This window comes from Dama dama, chromosome 13, assembly GCF_033118175.1.
Source record: "Dama dama isolate Ldn47 chromosome 13, ASM3311817v1, whole genome shotgun sequence".
Lineage (NCBI taxonomy): Eukaryota > Metazoa > Chordata > Mammalia > Artiodactyla > Cervidae > Dama > Dama dama.
Window position 1 is genome coordinate 65738850 of NC_083693.1, and position 15330 is coordinate 65754179.

At 56.7% G+C, this 15330-nt stretch overlaps 2 protein-coding genes across 7 annotated transcripts in view; one reads left to right on the forward strand and one right to left on the reverse strand.

Moving 5' to 3' along the window:
* Window positions 1-5837: 5837 nt before the first annotated feature.
* FAM181A (family with sequence similarity 181 member A) lies at window positions 5838-6749 on the forward strand. The gene has a single exon (XM_061159688.1). The coding sequence runs from the start codon at window positions 5868-5870 to the stop codon at window positions 6747-6749; it is 882 nt and encodes a 293-aa protein (XP_061015671.1). The 5' UTR covers window positions 5838-5867.
* A 5241-nt stretch (window positions 6750-11990) lies between these two features.
* ASB2 (ankyrin repeat and SOCS box containing 2) overlaps window positions 11991-15330 on the reverse strand; it is a 48417-nt gene continuing 45077 nt past the window's right edge. For all 6 annotated transcript variants that reach the window (XM_061159342.1, XM_061159339.1, XM_061159340.1 and 3 more), the window contains one exon: window positions 11991-12673. In XM_061159342.1, coding sequence (XP_061015325.1) covers window positions 12537-12673 — 137 coding nt within the window. In that variant the 3' untranslated portion in view covers window positions 11991-12536. The remainder of the gene's footprint in view (window positions 12674-15330) is intronic.

Genomic DNA, 15330 nt, shown 5'->3' on the forward strand with positions numbered 1-15330 from the left:
ATATTGGACTCCCACACAATATTTTTTAATGGGCTTCTCTGCATAAAAGCAGTTTGAAAGCCCACTGCCCCCAGATCACCTCCCCAGGTTCTGTCTGGCTTGGCTGGTATAAGACATGGCCAAATGTCTCCTTTAGTTTTCAGTTTCAGGTTGCACCTGCATCAGCTAATTCTAGAAGAGGGCCATGTCAGGTGAAATCCAGAGATTCTGTAAGGGTGGCCGCTAGTAGTTTGTTTAAGAAACAGAGGAAAGTTAGGGTGTTGTTCATTTCACTGGTGGATGGGCAGAAAATGGATGCTTAATCATCAAGACAAAGTTGATCTGTTCCACAGTAAGTTGCCTTGGGAACAGAGGAGCAAGTCAAGCGAGCCCACCCTGGCCCCTCTGGTCCCTGGCATGTGGCAGGTGCTGAATGGAGTCCCTCGGGATGAACAGTGTGGATAGATTTGAGGCGGGGTTAACACGACAGGAACGTTGGAGATCCGTGGTAGTGATAGCAGATGGTTGGGATGGGACCTTCAAGCCCAAGTCAGCACAATTGGCTTGGCTTCAACAGAGCTTTCTAGAGCCCCTGCTGCGGTGTAGGGGTCGCAATGGTGAAACGGGGTCCCCTTATTGAAGACACATGGAGCACACAATTGGTCATCAGGTGTAAGCATGGCAGACACAAGGCTCCATCACGAAGGCCTGCTCTTTGCCAAGGCCATTCGAGGCACTGGAGATACAGAAATGAACCAGCGGACAAGCTCCCTGCCTTCACGGAGCTCACACAGGTGTCGCTGGATGGGTGGGGTGTGTAAGCAATAATACCAGACAGGAAGCAGTTGCTTCTAGTCCACAGGGTAAATTCTTTTGAGATGGAATGTCCAAAGTACTTAATTCATGAAACATTTAGTGAGAAGCTACTTTCTTGGGCTCCAAAATCACTGTGGACAGTGACTGCAGCCACAAAATTAAGACGCTTGCTCCTTGGAAGGAAAGCTATGACAAACCTAGACAGCATATTAAAAAGCAGAGACATCACTTTGCCGACAGAGGTCCATAGAGTCAAAGCTATGGTTTTTCCAGTAGTCATGTACAGATGTGAGAGTTGAGCCATAAAGAAGTCTGAGTGCCAAAGAATTGATGCTTTTGAATTGTGGTGCTGGGGAAGACTCTTGAGAGTCCTTTGGACTGCAAGGAGGTCAAAATAGTCAACTCTAAAGGAAATCAACCCTCTACATTCATTGGATGAACTGATGCTGAAGCTGAAGCTCCAATACTTTGGCCACTTGATGTGGAGAGCTGACTCACTGGAAAAGATCCTGATGCTGGGAAAGATTGAGGGCGAGAGGAGAGGGGCTGACAGAGGATGCGATGGTTGGATGGTATCACTGACTTAATGCACATGAGTTTGAGCAAGTAAGGAGGCAGCGAAGGACAGGGAAGCCTGGCGTGCTCCAGTCCATGGGGTCTCAAAGAGTCAGACATGACTTGGTAACTGAACAACAATAATACTCTGTGCCAGCCTTCTGTGTTAAATCAAGGAGGTTAGACTTCATCTTTGAATCTGTAAATGGAGGATGCTGCTGCTAAGTCACTTCAGTCGTGTCTGACTCTGTGTGAGCCCATAGACAGCAGCCCACCAGGCTCCCCCGTCCCTGGGATTCTCCAGGCAAGAACACTGGAGTGGGTTGCCATTTCCTTCTCCAATGCACGAAAGTGAAAACTGAAAGTGAAGTCGCTCAGTCGTGTCCAACTCTTAGCGACCCCATGGACTGCAGCCTACCAGGCTCCTCCATCCATGGGATTTTCCAGGCAAGAACAGTGGAGTGGGTTGCCATTGCCTTCTCCGGAAATGGAGGATGAGGGCATATATAATGCTGGCATATTGGTGAGACTTCCTGGATGCTTGAGCTGGGCCTGAAAGAGTGCTGAGGGGACAGGGTTGCCTGAGTTGGGCCCAAGAAGCAGAAGTCTGAAGCTTGTCTTTGGATGTGTCACCCACTGTAAATAGGGAGAACAATTGCATCCCTGCACAGACCCACGACCACACCAAGAGAATGACTGTGGACATTCTCTCCAGAGCGAAGCATGATTATTATCAGTGATGTCTTTCCACCTGTGTATACGGGCCATCAGAAAATCATGGAGAAGGCTTCCTCGGCAAGGGTTACAGGCAGTCCCAGAGGTGTGGCCTGAAGCCTGGGGTGGGGCTGGGTCCGTGCAGGGCGGTGGTTCAGGTTCTCAGGCCACAGTTCAAGGCACAGTCGCCACCTCTCACCTCGCCTGATCACCCATGGCTGCAGCTCCCATGTTCCTGAGTCAGAGGTTGAGAGTCACGTCCTGCCGAAGGACAGAAGAGCTGAAGCCAGGACTTGACACAGAAAACCTGGTCTGAGAGGCCGTCCAACCCAACAGCTCAGGGGAGCGTCAGGGCCTGGGGGGACCGACATGGGCTTTGTATACAGACAGTCCTGGCTTCAGGTTCAAGTTCTACCAGTTAGTAGCTGTGGGCGCTTGGGAAACTAGCTGCCCCTCGCGCTCCTCATCTGGGCTGGCCACACCCACACCCTTGGAGCTGTCCCAGGGCCACGTGAGCTGGTCCACGTGCATGCATCTCTGTGGGTACTAGGTGCTCTACAAGTCTCCACTGTCTTCATCCCGTTTTTCTCTCTCTCCCTTCCTTCCTCGCCTCTCTCCTATATTTGGTGGAAGAGCAGCCCCTATTAAGAGCTCTGGAGATTTTTAAAGATGCAGACTCGACTCCCACAGGGCTCAGGGACCTGTTGGGGATGGGAGTCCATCACTGGTGGAGAAGCAAGGGGATGACGTCACAGGCAGGCGGCATCAGGTGGGCTGGAGGGACTGCAGGTGCGCTGAGATCTAAGCGGACTGTGCAGAGAGCATCTCCACGCTCTCAGAGGAGGGAAGGCGTACTAGACAGAGAGACTGGCGGGAGCAGACACACAGTGTCCGGAGTCTAGGCGGCACTGGGGCTGGGGTAATTTGAGGTCAGTCTCCCAGCAGAGAATAATGGAGGTGGTGGTTCCTGGGCCGGCGCTAGGTTGTGGAGGGGCTGGAATTCACACGAGGCTGGGTGCCCCTGGCAGTAGGCAATGTGGTGCCATGATGAGCGCTGCTCCAGGGCCTAACCGGGTGACCTCAGGCAGCAGAGTGCTTTCTCCAGCCGTGTCGGCAGGGCACTTTGGAGCAGAAAGGATGTCTCCTGCTTCCGCCAGGCAGGGTGGGCTGGACTGTGCTGCAGAAGCAAATAACCCCTACATCTCGGGGTGTGGGGTGGTAAAATGACAGTGGTTTAGCCCTGGGGCAGGCAGAGGCTGCTGCAGATAGGGGCCCACAATTGGGATGCTCCAGTCCAAGGTCACGCCTTCATCCCAGCAGCAGGGGAAGAGCGCCTGGAGAACGCTACACCGGGCTCCTCAGTGCCTAAACCATCTCCTCCAAACCCCTCATTCAGCCTATGGGGACCCTCAGGCCAGAGGGGAGGTGACTTGGAGCCCCGTGCTGCCTGCAGGCGCCTGGCGCTGGCAGCAGCCGCCCATTGGCCAGCAGGAAGGGGTGGGAGCATCACGCGTGGGTGAGCCCTGCTGCGCTGCCCGGGCTCCCAGTCTGGGGGTGGGGAGGGAGCTTTGGAGAGCATCCTTGGCATTTTAGTTTGTGATGTCAAGGTGTGGGCTGGTGTCGACTGGCTAGGGGGCAGGAGGAGCAGGCGGCAGAGGAAAGGAGAGAAGGAGAGGAAGAGGAAGGAGAGGAGGAGAGGAGAGAAGGGGCAGAGGGTGGCGTGTCAGGGGCCCACCCAGTTGGCTGGCACGGAGGCCTCACCCATCCGGATTTCCCAGGCAGTCCCCTCCGCCTGCGGCCGCACCTTCCTTCGGGCCGCCGGTGGGCAGGGCCAGTGGCCGGCCCCGGGTCCCTTGCTCGCTCGGAGCGGCCCTGCTTGCGGCCCCGCCGGCGTTGGCACGGTGACAGTAGCCAAGTGTGCAAACTTGTGCCATTGTCCCCAGGCCAAGGGGAGCCATGGAGACTGGCTAATATGACACAGGAAAATGTTTGCTGATGGCAATTCTATGGGCTTTGTCCACCTCTTTCTCCATCATGACGACTCGATTTAAGTCCCTAACTGTTTGACTACAAATGCTAGGGGACCGTGCAACGCCAACCTTTTGTCCGGCCTCACTGAATGGGCAATTCAGGCTTTGTGCAGCTCAATTGAGGAAGCAAACATAAAGACAAGATTCCTGAGAGCTCCGGCCCTCTTCCCATGGATATCCCAGCACCTCGTTAGAGGGCCCTTCCCTGGCCACCTTTCCAACATCAGCGTGCTGCCCGCCCTCGCAGGCCCGCCAGTGCCCATGCCTTGGGAAGGGGGTGGGGAGAGAGAGAAAGAGAGAGGAGAGAGAGACAGCGCGAGTGAGCCACTCAACACTCAAGGACAGCGGGGAAAGCAGCCCGCCCTGGCTTACCCTGTCCGATTGTCTGTCTGCACTCGAGCATAGCAGCTGCAGGCCCGGAGTCTTGGGGGGAGGTTTGCAAGCCCATCTCTTCTGGGTCCAGCCCCTCCTCAATCTTGGACTTTTTAAATACACACAGATACACACACACACATACGCGCACGCACACAACACACCCCGCCCCCTCGAGAAGCCAGGGAACCGAGGTCAAGGGGAGGAGGGGCGTGGAGGCCGAGACGGGAGAGTGGGCTGAAGGGTAGAAATTTACCGGGAAATGATTGCATTTGGGAGCTGTCTTTTTTGTGATGGTCCCCATGGCGACAATTTGTGACGGCAAAGAATGTGGGAACGGGGCCGCCGCCTGCTTGGGATGCTTTGTATCTGGAGAGGCGCTCCTGATTGGCCTGAGGGCCCCCCAGCTCCGGGGACCCGTCGTCCTCCATTCAGCCCACTCGAGGGCGGCACAACTGCCTCCAGCCGGACCACGGAGCTCGCCGGCCGCGCCGGGCCTGGCCCAGGTCTGCGGCGCGGGGGAAACCTCTGCGGGCCGCCTGGGTGGGGGCCCGGGGCCCCGCACCCTCGGTCAGTGTGAGGCCCAGGCGGCTCAGGCCCCACTGGGTGGGGGGCGTGGGGCGGGCCGGGACTTGGAGGAGGGGCGGAGTGGGGGCCGAGGAGGCATGAAATTGCTGCAGATGCTTCTACGGCGGAGACCCCGCTGCCCGCAGCCTGCGATCAGCCCGCCAGGCAGGCCTCGGCTTGAGTGCCAGACAGGGGTCCTGCCTGTCGTGCGTGAGACCTGTGGGTGGAGCGTGGAGGACCGAGGAGGGGGGTGGGGGGCGGCCACTAGCAGGGCTTGGGGGCGGGGGTGGGAGGAGGAGGGCACCGCCAGGCAACCAGGGGGCTTGGCCTTGCCTTAAAGTGGAGTGGCTGCCTCCGCTCAGAAAATGAGAACCTTGCTGGCAAGTCGTGCCCTGCAGGCAGCGTGGTGTGTGGGGAGACCCGCACCACTGCTGGTGGGGTCCCGCCCCAGCAATGCCGCTCGGTAGGCCCGGGAGGCCTTGGGCAAGTCTCCTGACCTGTCTGAGCCTCACCTGCAGGTGCGGAGCCCTGCTGAGGATGAAATGGGTTTCTTCCCGTTGCATCCCAGAGGCTCTGGGAAATGCTTAGCAGCCTGAATGGGTATCCCATGACCCAGGGACCCTGTCTAGGGCTGAGGGGGGCTGAGGGGGGGACCACTGCTGTCTGCAGCCGTGTGGCCTTTGGGGAGGGTGGAGTGTGGATGCTCAGAAAGACACCAACGGCTGCTGTGTCCGCCCCCCACAGCAGGTCGGCTCTGCGCTCTCCCCTGGAGCTGCCAGCTGCTTGGAGAACCCAGCCTCTTCATGGAAAGCCCGGTGCAGCGGCCCCCTGGTGATGGCATCCGACAGTGACGTGAAGATGCTGCTAAACTTCGTGAACCTGGCGTCCAGCGACATCAAGGCGGCCCTGGACAAGTCCGCGCCCTGCCGCCGCTCCGTGGACCACCGCAAGTACCTGCAGAAGCAGCTCAAACGCTTCTCCCAGAAGTATTCCCGGCTCCCGCGGGGCCTCCCCGTTAGAGGGGCCGAGCCTCACCTGAAAAGGGGACCCGAGGACCGGCCCGGGAGGCTGCTGCCCCTCGAATCTGGCCACGGTTCCAGCCCCGGCGGGGGTGGGGGCTGCAAGGAGAAGGCGTTGGGGAACCCGGACCGGGAGGAAAGCCTCTCTAAGGAGCGGACCCTCCATGGGCTGGATCCAGGAGCTGCCAGGCCTGGCCAGGTGCCCATGAGGAAAAGACAGCTGCCTGCTTCCTTCTGGGAAGAGCCACGGCCCACCCACAGCTACCCTGTGGGGCTGGAGGGGGGCCTGGGACCCCGGGAGGGACCTCCCTACGAGGGTAAGAAACACTGTAAAGGCTTGGAGCCCCTGGGGCCCGAGACCGCCCCGGTGCCCGCCTCCCCCAGGGCACCGGCTGAGAAGGAGCCGCTCAAGATGCCCGGGGTCTCCCTGGTGGGCCGCGTCAGTGCCTGGAGCTGCTGCCCCTTCCAGTACCATGGACAGCCCGTCTACCCAAGCCCTCCCGGCGCCCTGCCCCAGAGCCCGATGCCCAGCCTGGGCCTCTGGCGGAAAAGCGCGGCTTCCCCCGGCGAGCTGGCCCACTTCTGCAAGGACGCGGAGGGCCCGGGGCAGAAAGTGTACAGACCTGTGGTTCTAAAACCCATCCCCACCAAACCGGCTGTGCCCCCACCCATCTTCAACGTCTTCGGCTATCTCTAGCCGGGCGGGGAGGGCCTCGGCCCCTCCTCTGGCCTGCAGGGTATCGGGGACCCCCAGAAGCGAGCTCTTCTGGTGAGGAGTGGGCTGGGCAAGAACCATCCCTTTGCATCGGGGGGGAGGAGGGCAGGGCAGAATAGGGCAGGGGCTTCTTCTCGGGCAGCTGTCCAGCCAGCCCACACAGCCTCCGGGGGCCAGCCCCTCCGCAAGCAGGCCAGAGCCCGATAGATCACCTGTGTGCCCGCGCAGACCTCAGGTGGCAGGGGCCCTTGCCCTGGCCCTCCGGCCACCCCAGAAGCCAGCGTTATACCACCTGCTCACCTGCCACCCACTGTGTAAGCCAGTCTCAAGTCTTGTTCTTCTTGTTCTTTGTAAATACTAAGAAGGTTAAGAGAATAAAGACATTTCTTTTGCAGTTTTCACAGTCTCGGGTTCATGAAGCTGATTGGTCCTCCGGCCTAGGAAATGCTGGCTATGCCCAGGTGGAAGGCCGCTTACAGAAGCTGTCGGGGGTGGGCGGGGGCGGTGCCCGGAGTGGCCCAGAGGCCTCCGTGATGCCTGGGAATGGGCCTGGGAGCCCGGCAGCTCAACCTGAAGGAGGGTGGAGAGGATTCCTGGAAAAGGGTGCTCTGGTTCCCCATGTCAGCAAATAGAGGCCAGGGGAGGCCTGGAGCCCCAGAGGGTCCAAACTGCTCTGGAGACTGGGAGCTGGTACTGGGGTGTGTGTGTGTGTGTTGGGGTGGGGGGCGCGGTGAACCTGTCCTCCTGGTTGTGCCGTGGGATGTAGGGCTGGGCCCTTCCTCTCCGGGCCTCTCTGCCCCACCTGCGGGACGAGGGGTGAGATGAGAACAGGCCCCTCGGTGGCACCTCCCATCCCATCACAGCCTCAGAGCAGAGGCTGGGCCAAGGCAGTCACGTCCGACCCTGGTCAGAGGGGAAGGTCAGGCCAAACAGGAACGGGGCCTCTGATGGACAAAATAACTGGTTGTATGAACAAGTTGTTTCTCGCTTATTCTTTGGTTCTATGTCCACAGGCAAAGTCATCATCATCACCTCTAGCTAATTCAGATTCCTAGGTTTCCTGCCACTGGCTCTCTTCCCGGGCCTGACGCAGCCCTTGGCACACACTAGGTGCCCGTCAGTGGGAAGATGAGGGCCTCTGCCAGTGTCCAGGCAGAGAGAGGCGCACTGCTGGTGGGCAGTGGCCCTCGGTTTGGCCCCCGATAGCATCCAAACCAGCCAGGCCCCTGGAGGCCTCCACCCACGCTGCAGTGGGTGGCATGGTTCTCTGGCTGAGCGCGTGGGGGCTGCCACAGGGGCTGAGTGTCTCATTTCCTCAAAGCACAGTTCTCACTGGGACGGGGGCAGGAGGCCCGCCTGGTGGGGGACTCCACGCCCACATCGACAGCATAATGCTGAACAGGTTATTCCCCATTCTGAGCCTCAGTTTCCTCCTCTGTAAAGTAATGCATGCGTGCTGGGTCTCTCAGCCGTGTCCGACTCTGGAGTGGGTTACTCTTTCCTTCTCCAGGGCATCTTCCCAACCCAGGGGTTGAACTCGCATCTCTTAGGTCTCCTGCATTGGCAGGTGGCTTCTTTACCACTAGTGCCACCTGGGAAGCCCCTCTGTAAAGGAGGGACGAGATCAAAGATAGCAATCAGATGCACCCACCACTTCTGCATCCAACGTGAGCCTCATAACTGGTCACAGACGCTCCCCTTTCAGGTCTAGATATGGCCTCAGAATCCTTCCTAACACAGGACTCAGAATTAGTGATTGCTAAGGGCCTGTGGGTTCCCCCTGAAGCGAGGCATCTCCAGGGACGGGGCAGCTTGCTCACTGGGAAAGCGGGTGGGTTTCTGGTGTTTTATGTCTGATGGTCTCAGAGGACGTCAGAGCCGCGAGGCCACGTGGCACAAGCAGGGTTGTTTTGCGTGATCGTCTGGTTCATGGGGTAAGGAGTCCTCAGCCAGGACCCTCACCTCAGGCTGCTCCACTCTTAAATAACAGAGAAGGGCCCTGGAGGAGGCATGCCTCCACTTTCCCAACTTGCACGTCATTACAAAGGTCCCTGCAGGACCCGCTGTGATAAGGTTCAGCCCCTCCACACAGTACAGCAGGGTCTTAAAAGCTCTAACCCTGGCCCTGCCCCCTAGCAGCTGTGTGACCTTGGGCAAGTTACTTGGCCTCTCTGTGTCAGAATTTCTTCATCCAAAAAATGTGATTGAAAATTAAAAAAAAAAAAAAAAAGGAAAATAGACCTGCCACGTGGGTAGCTGTGGGGCTGGTGAGAGCGCCAGGCAGTCTGGTGTGACACAAAGGATGAGAAGCCGCACCCACCCAAAGTCAGCTAGTGATCTGACTATGTCTCCAGGTCCCTAAACGCCAACATTTCAATGTTTATAGACTGGGCGGCCCACAGGACCGGGTCCTGGGGCCATCCAACCAGCCGACTCCCTCAGAGAAGCAGCCCCACTCTGGGAGGCATATTTCCTTGGGGTGCTGCTCCAGCGCATGGTGCTTGGGCCCCACAGCCCCTCTGGGGTTCAACCTTTCCCAGGGGGCCACCTGGTGGTGCTTCAGGCACACTCTGGGAGCCTTGTCTGGAAGCAGAAACCTTCACCAAGGTGCCACTCAGCAGAAGCACCCGACACCATAATTCCCCACGTGGAAGCAAGCTGGGAAAAGACACACCTTGGAAATTCTCAGTATTAAAACCAAGATACAAAAAGACAGCTGCAGCTGCAGAAGTAGCTGCTCCCCTAACCAAAACGTGAATGGTGTTGGTTCAACGTGAAACCCAGTAACTCACCTCCTACACACAGGCTCGGATCTCCAGCACCAGGTCACACGTGCTCCGGCCCATGACACAGAGCCACTTTCAGGACTTTGTTTAGTGAGGCTGTCTGGACATCTCTGAGGCTGAAATCCTCCCAGGAGCTGGATAAGCATGGGAGTGCAGGCTGTACAGTCCTCTTGACAGCAGAGATGGTCAAAAAAGGGAAACCCTGGCACAGTCTGAGCACCGGCCAATCAGGATCGACCCCAGAAGCAGTGGGGTGTTAACCCTTTAGCTGCTGGGTTATGCGGAGGTTGTTGGAGGGGGGGGGCGGGGGGCGGGGAATCTGCGAAGGCCATGCCTGGGCAAGGCACCGGAGGGGAAGGACCCTGACCAGTGGCTGTGACTGACTGGTATGGACGTATAACAGTATTCTAAGAACCCAGAGTGACTCCAGGACCTCCCAGGCTGGGCCGTGCATCCTGCAAAAAGATGGTGCCAATGCTGAATGCAGGCTTTCCTGGTGGCTCAGCTGGTAAAGAACCCACTAGTCAACGCAGGAGATACAAGAGACTGTGGATTCGATCCCTGGGTTGGGAAGATCCCCTGGAGAAGGAAATGGCAAACCGCTCCAGTATTTTTGCCTGGAGAACTCCATGGACAGAGGAACCTGACAGGCTATATAGTCCACTGGGTCACAAAGAGCTGGACATGACTGAGCGTGCACACATGTGCATGCGTGTGTGTGCATGCACACATGCACACACAATGCTGAATGCAGGGGCTGAGCCCTCCCTCCCACCTCCTGCCACCTCCTCAGGCCTCACCCCCTCCAGGGGAGACCTCCCTCTGACCAGTGTCCCCATCCTGCCCAATGCCCCATGGCCCCTGTCTGTTAGGACCCCCTAAGATATACGGTGACCTGAGAAGTGCTGGAGTTTAGTTTGCCTGATACCCAGCCCCATCCCAATGCACCCAAGCATCTTTCTGTTCCATCCCATCCTTGACTGCCTGCATGCCCTCTGGCTCCCGGTCGGCAAAGGCATTCTGCAGTCAGGGTTTTCCCGACTGTGTGCCGAGCCCTCCTCGGCCACTTCCCCTGGACCCCAAGGCTGAACATCCCCAGTCTTGGAGGATGCAGGCTTCCTTCAGGATTTCTTCAGGATCTCTGCAGCAAGACAGCGCGAGACTCTAGTGAGCACTGCTGGGCTGGACCCCGGGGATTTGCTGTGTGTACCAGGCAAGTCCCTTCCCCTCTCTGGGCCTGTTTTCCCACCTGAACCAGGGAGGAGGTGGCAAGAAGCAGCTGGGTCCCCCAAACCTGTGGCTGGAAGGTGCTACTTGGCAGACTCGGCCTCTTCAGGAAGACACTGGGACTTACTAGTTCCATAGAAAGCCAAGATCTAAGAGCCAGAAAGGCCACCAAGGGCCACAAGGCTGGGAACCCAAGGCCCCAGAGGTGCAAGCCCACCTGGAGCCAGGCCTGGGACCAGTGCTCTCACCACCCGCCCAGCTGCTTATCTAGCAAAGGCTAGATAACCTTTGATCGCCATTAAGCCTCTCCTAGAGGAGGCTTGAGCAGGCTCTTCAGCAAGGTCACCTGCTCTGGTGCCATCTGAGTGGCTTTAATCACGCGGGGGAAGACAGTGCCTATGAGCTACTGTGCGTGCTCACTCAGTCATAACTGGTTCTTTGCGACCCAATGGACTGCAGCCCACCAGGCTCCTCTGTCCATGGGATTCTCCAGGCAAGAACACTGGAGTGGATTGCCATTTCCTTCTCCAGACTGACTGACTTCCATGGAAAAAGAGGGTGGTGTCAGTCAGAGAGACTCAGACCTGGAAAAAGTGCCCTAAGTGCTGGTCCTCAGCGGTCTCACCTGCAGCACCCAAAACGGGCTGGCGGCTCCTGCCCGGCTCCCCCCAAGTCATGGGAGGATGGGAGGATGCGGTGGAGGGCACACAGCTGGCTTCTTGCCTCTCAAGTGTGGGGCCTTCGAGAGGGCTGATGATGGCCTCCCTCTGAAACCTGCTCACAGGAGCCAGTATTTAGACAGCTTTCCCTTCGTATCTCAGCCTTTGTAGCCAAATGGGTGGGTTAAGGCATGAAGACAGTGCCAGGGCATGTTAAGACAAGGCCAGGTGTCAGGAGACTTGTAGCCTCTGAGACCCTGTTTGTGATGATGCTCTGGTTTCTATGGCAACGGAACCAGGAGAGAGAAACCAACGTTGCCTGCTTCGATCACAGGGCAGCAAGCTGCTCCCTCTCCTCGGGCCGTGGGTCTCTTCTGGTGAATGAAGGACACATGCTCTGGGGCCTTTCAGAAGTCCAAGCCAAAGTGACGCAATCAGGGCTCCGTGTGCCGTGTCCCAGCCCCCTGTCTCACCCTCACTCCCACCAGGAGCAGGGCTGAAGACCTCAAGGCCCTGGAGGGGGCTGGTGAAAGAGACTCCACAGGGCAGGGTGTCGTCTGTGCAACATTTATTGTACCTAAGGAAGCCCTCTGGGCCCGAGGGGGCCCTCCCCACCCTGCTCCCCTGGGCCACACACAGCTTTGGAGAGAGAGCTCAGATCAAGTGGAGTTTCACAGAACACGGGGGAGGGGCACGGGGCAGCTCTGCAGCGAGGCTGTCCAGCAAAGACAGAATCACCCCGAAAGCTCTCCAGCCATAGCCCAGAGGTGGGGCCACGGCTTCGCTGCCGGCCCCGTGCCTTCCCCCGACCACCCCAAGTTCTGCCCTGGCCCCACCTCCCGGCCCCAGGAATGGAGCTTTCTGCCATTCCCGATGGCAGAGCCGGTCTGGGCTCTCCTCATCCAAGTGAAAGTCAACATGGTTCTTCTGCTTGACACACCTGTCCTCTGCTCTGGGCAAAGCTCTGGTCCAGAGACCACTGAGAGCCCGACGGCTCCCAGCCACGTCTGTCCCCGGGTCCCCTGGATTTGGGGACACCGCTGTCCTGAGACTCAGTGAAACCGTCTGAGGAGCCGCTCCTCCCCCGCGTGCTCTGGTTACTGGGTGTTCTCATATTTCAGGTATCTGATCAGCCTGCCTGGAAGCGGCAACGTGTCCAGGAGTTTGATGCGGTACTTCCCGATGGCCTTTCGAACTCGCAGCCGGCAAAGATGAGCCAGGGGTCTTGGAGGTTCTGGACAAAGGACAGAAAGAGAGATGCTGATTGGTCGCCTGCACCTGGCAGAGGGTTTGCATCTCTGGCCCCTGGCTTGTGGGAAGCACCTGACCCATGTGGCTGGCTAAGAGAGGAGATGCCCTGACTCCCCCATGCTCACGGTCCCTGCCAACTGAAAAGGTGTCATCCTTCACCCATTTGCACAGCCCAAGGAAGGAGGATGGCAGGTTTGCTGTTGTTGTTTAGTTGCTAAGTTGTGTTCAACTCTTTTGTGACCCCACGGATGGTAGCCCACCAGGCTCCTCTGTCCAAGGGATTTCCCAGGCAAGAACAATACTGGAGTGGGATGCCATTTCCTTCTCCAGGGGATCGTCCTGACCCAGGGATTGAGCTCACGTCTCCTGCATTGTCAGATGGATTCTTTACCATGGAGCCACCAGGCAAGCCCAAGGAGGACAGGTACCAAATGGGTACCAAACCCATTTCACAGGTGAGAGCTTAGCAAGAATCACGCCTGGCATTAGAGCTTGTTCTGGGCTCCCTCCTCTATGGGTCAGCCCAGACCCCACCCTTCCGCACAGCCTCAGCAAATACGACCTCCTAAGTGACCCCATGCATCCAATTCAGCTCTGGGTTCTAGGAGGTGCAGAGAAGTCAGGATCACGGGCAGGGACTCAGCAGGTCCCAGAATCCTATCAGGCTGCCTCTTTCAGGAGGCCCCTAGGGATACTTCATTCAGTGGAGGTTTCTCAGCTAAGGGGTGGGGGGTGGAGAGAGGGGGGTAAGAACTGGTCCTGATGCATCTAGTAATGGGGTAATTAATTTCAGCTCTGGGAACAGGGTAGGCATTTGCTGAATTAAAGAAGGCCACCCATTCATTCATTCAACACACACACGCTGACCCCTTCACTACGCTTGGCCCTGTGTATCAGACAGAGATGCAGGGGTACCCACTCAGGAGCTTTGGGGAAAGCCTTCCACACCAGATGGTGCATCTGAGAAGGGTCTAGATGGGTGGGTAGGAATTTTCCAGGTGAGGGAGGGCAGTCCAAGCAGGGGAAGCAACAGTGCCAAGCCAAAGAGACCACCTAGGGGAGACGGGAATGCAGAGGGAATATGGGGGGAGGGTGGAGAGGCCAGGGCGGACTAGCACTGCCTCTCTAGCTGCCCCATCAGGGCATTTCTGCCACTTCCACTGATCTCAGGACAGAGCCTGCCCTGGGAAGCAGAGCCCCTTTCTCAGCAGAGCAAAGGTTGAGCTTGTGGGAAGGCAAAAGGCTGCTGGTGGGCAGAGGACACAGGGCCTCCAAGGCTGGCATCCTGGCTGGCTTTGGAGTCTCTGATATCAACAACACAGCATTAAATGAAAGTCAGTCAGTCAGTTCAGTCACTCAGCTGTGTCCGTCTCTTTGTGACCCCATGGACTACAGTACGCCAGGCCTCCCTGTCCTGGGGCTTGCTCAAACTCATGTTCACTGAGTCAGTGATACCATCCAACTATTTCATCCTCTGTCATCCCCTTCTCCTCCCGCCTTCAATCTTTCCCAGCATCGGGGTCTTTTCCAAAGAGTTGGTTCTTCACATCAGGTGGCCAAAGTGCTAGAGTTTCAGCTTCAGCATCAGTCCTTCCAATGAATATTCAGGACTGATTTCCTTTATGATTGACTGGTTTGATCTTCTTGCAGTCCAAGGGACTCTAGAGAGTCTTCTCCAGCACCACAGTTCAAAAGCATCATTTCTTCGGCACTCAGCTTTCTTTATAGTTCAACTCTCACATCCATATATGACTACTGGAAAAACCATAGTTTTGACTAGATGGACCTTTGTTGTCAAAGTAATGTCTCTGCTTTTTAATATGCTGCCTAGCTTTTGAAAGGTTGGTCATAACTTTTCTCCCAAGGAGCAAGTGTCTTTTAATTTCATGGCTGCAGTCACCATCTGCAGTGATTTTGGAGCCCCCCAGAATAAAGTCTCTTACTGTTTCCATTGTTTCCCCATCTATTTGCCATGAAGTGATGGGACCGGATGCCATGATCTTAGTTTTCTGAATGCTGAGTTTTAAGCCAACTTTTTCACTCTCCTCTTTCACTTTCAAGAGGCTCTTTAGTTCTTCTTCGTTTTCTGCCATAAGGGTGGTGTCATCTGCGTAACTGGGGTTATTGATACTTCTCCCAGTAATCTTGATTCCAGCCTGTGCTTCTTCCAGTCTGGCATTTTGCATGATATACTCTGCATATAAGTTAAATAAGCAGGGTGACAATATACAACCTTGACATACTCCTTTCCCTATTTGTAATCAGTCTGTTGTGCCATGTCCAGTTCTGAATGTTGCTTCTTGACCTGCATTCAGATTTCTCAGGAGGCAGGTCAGATAGTCTGGTATTCCCATCTCCTGAAGACTTTTCCAGTTTATTGTGATCCACACAGTCAGAGGCTTTGGCATAGTCAATAAAGCAGAAATAGATGTTTTTCTGGAACTCTCTTGCTTTCTCAATGATCCAGCAGATGTTGACAATTTGATCTCTGGTTCCTCCACCTTTTCTAAATTCAGCCTGAACATCTGGAAGTTCATGGTTCATGTATTGCTGAAGCCTGGCTTGGAGAAATTTTGAGCATTACTTTGCTAGCGTGTGAGATGAGTGCAATTGTGCGGTACTTTGAGCATTCTTTGGCAT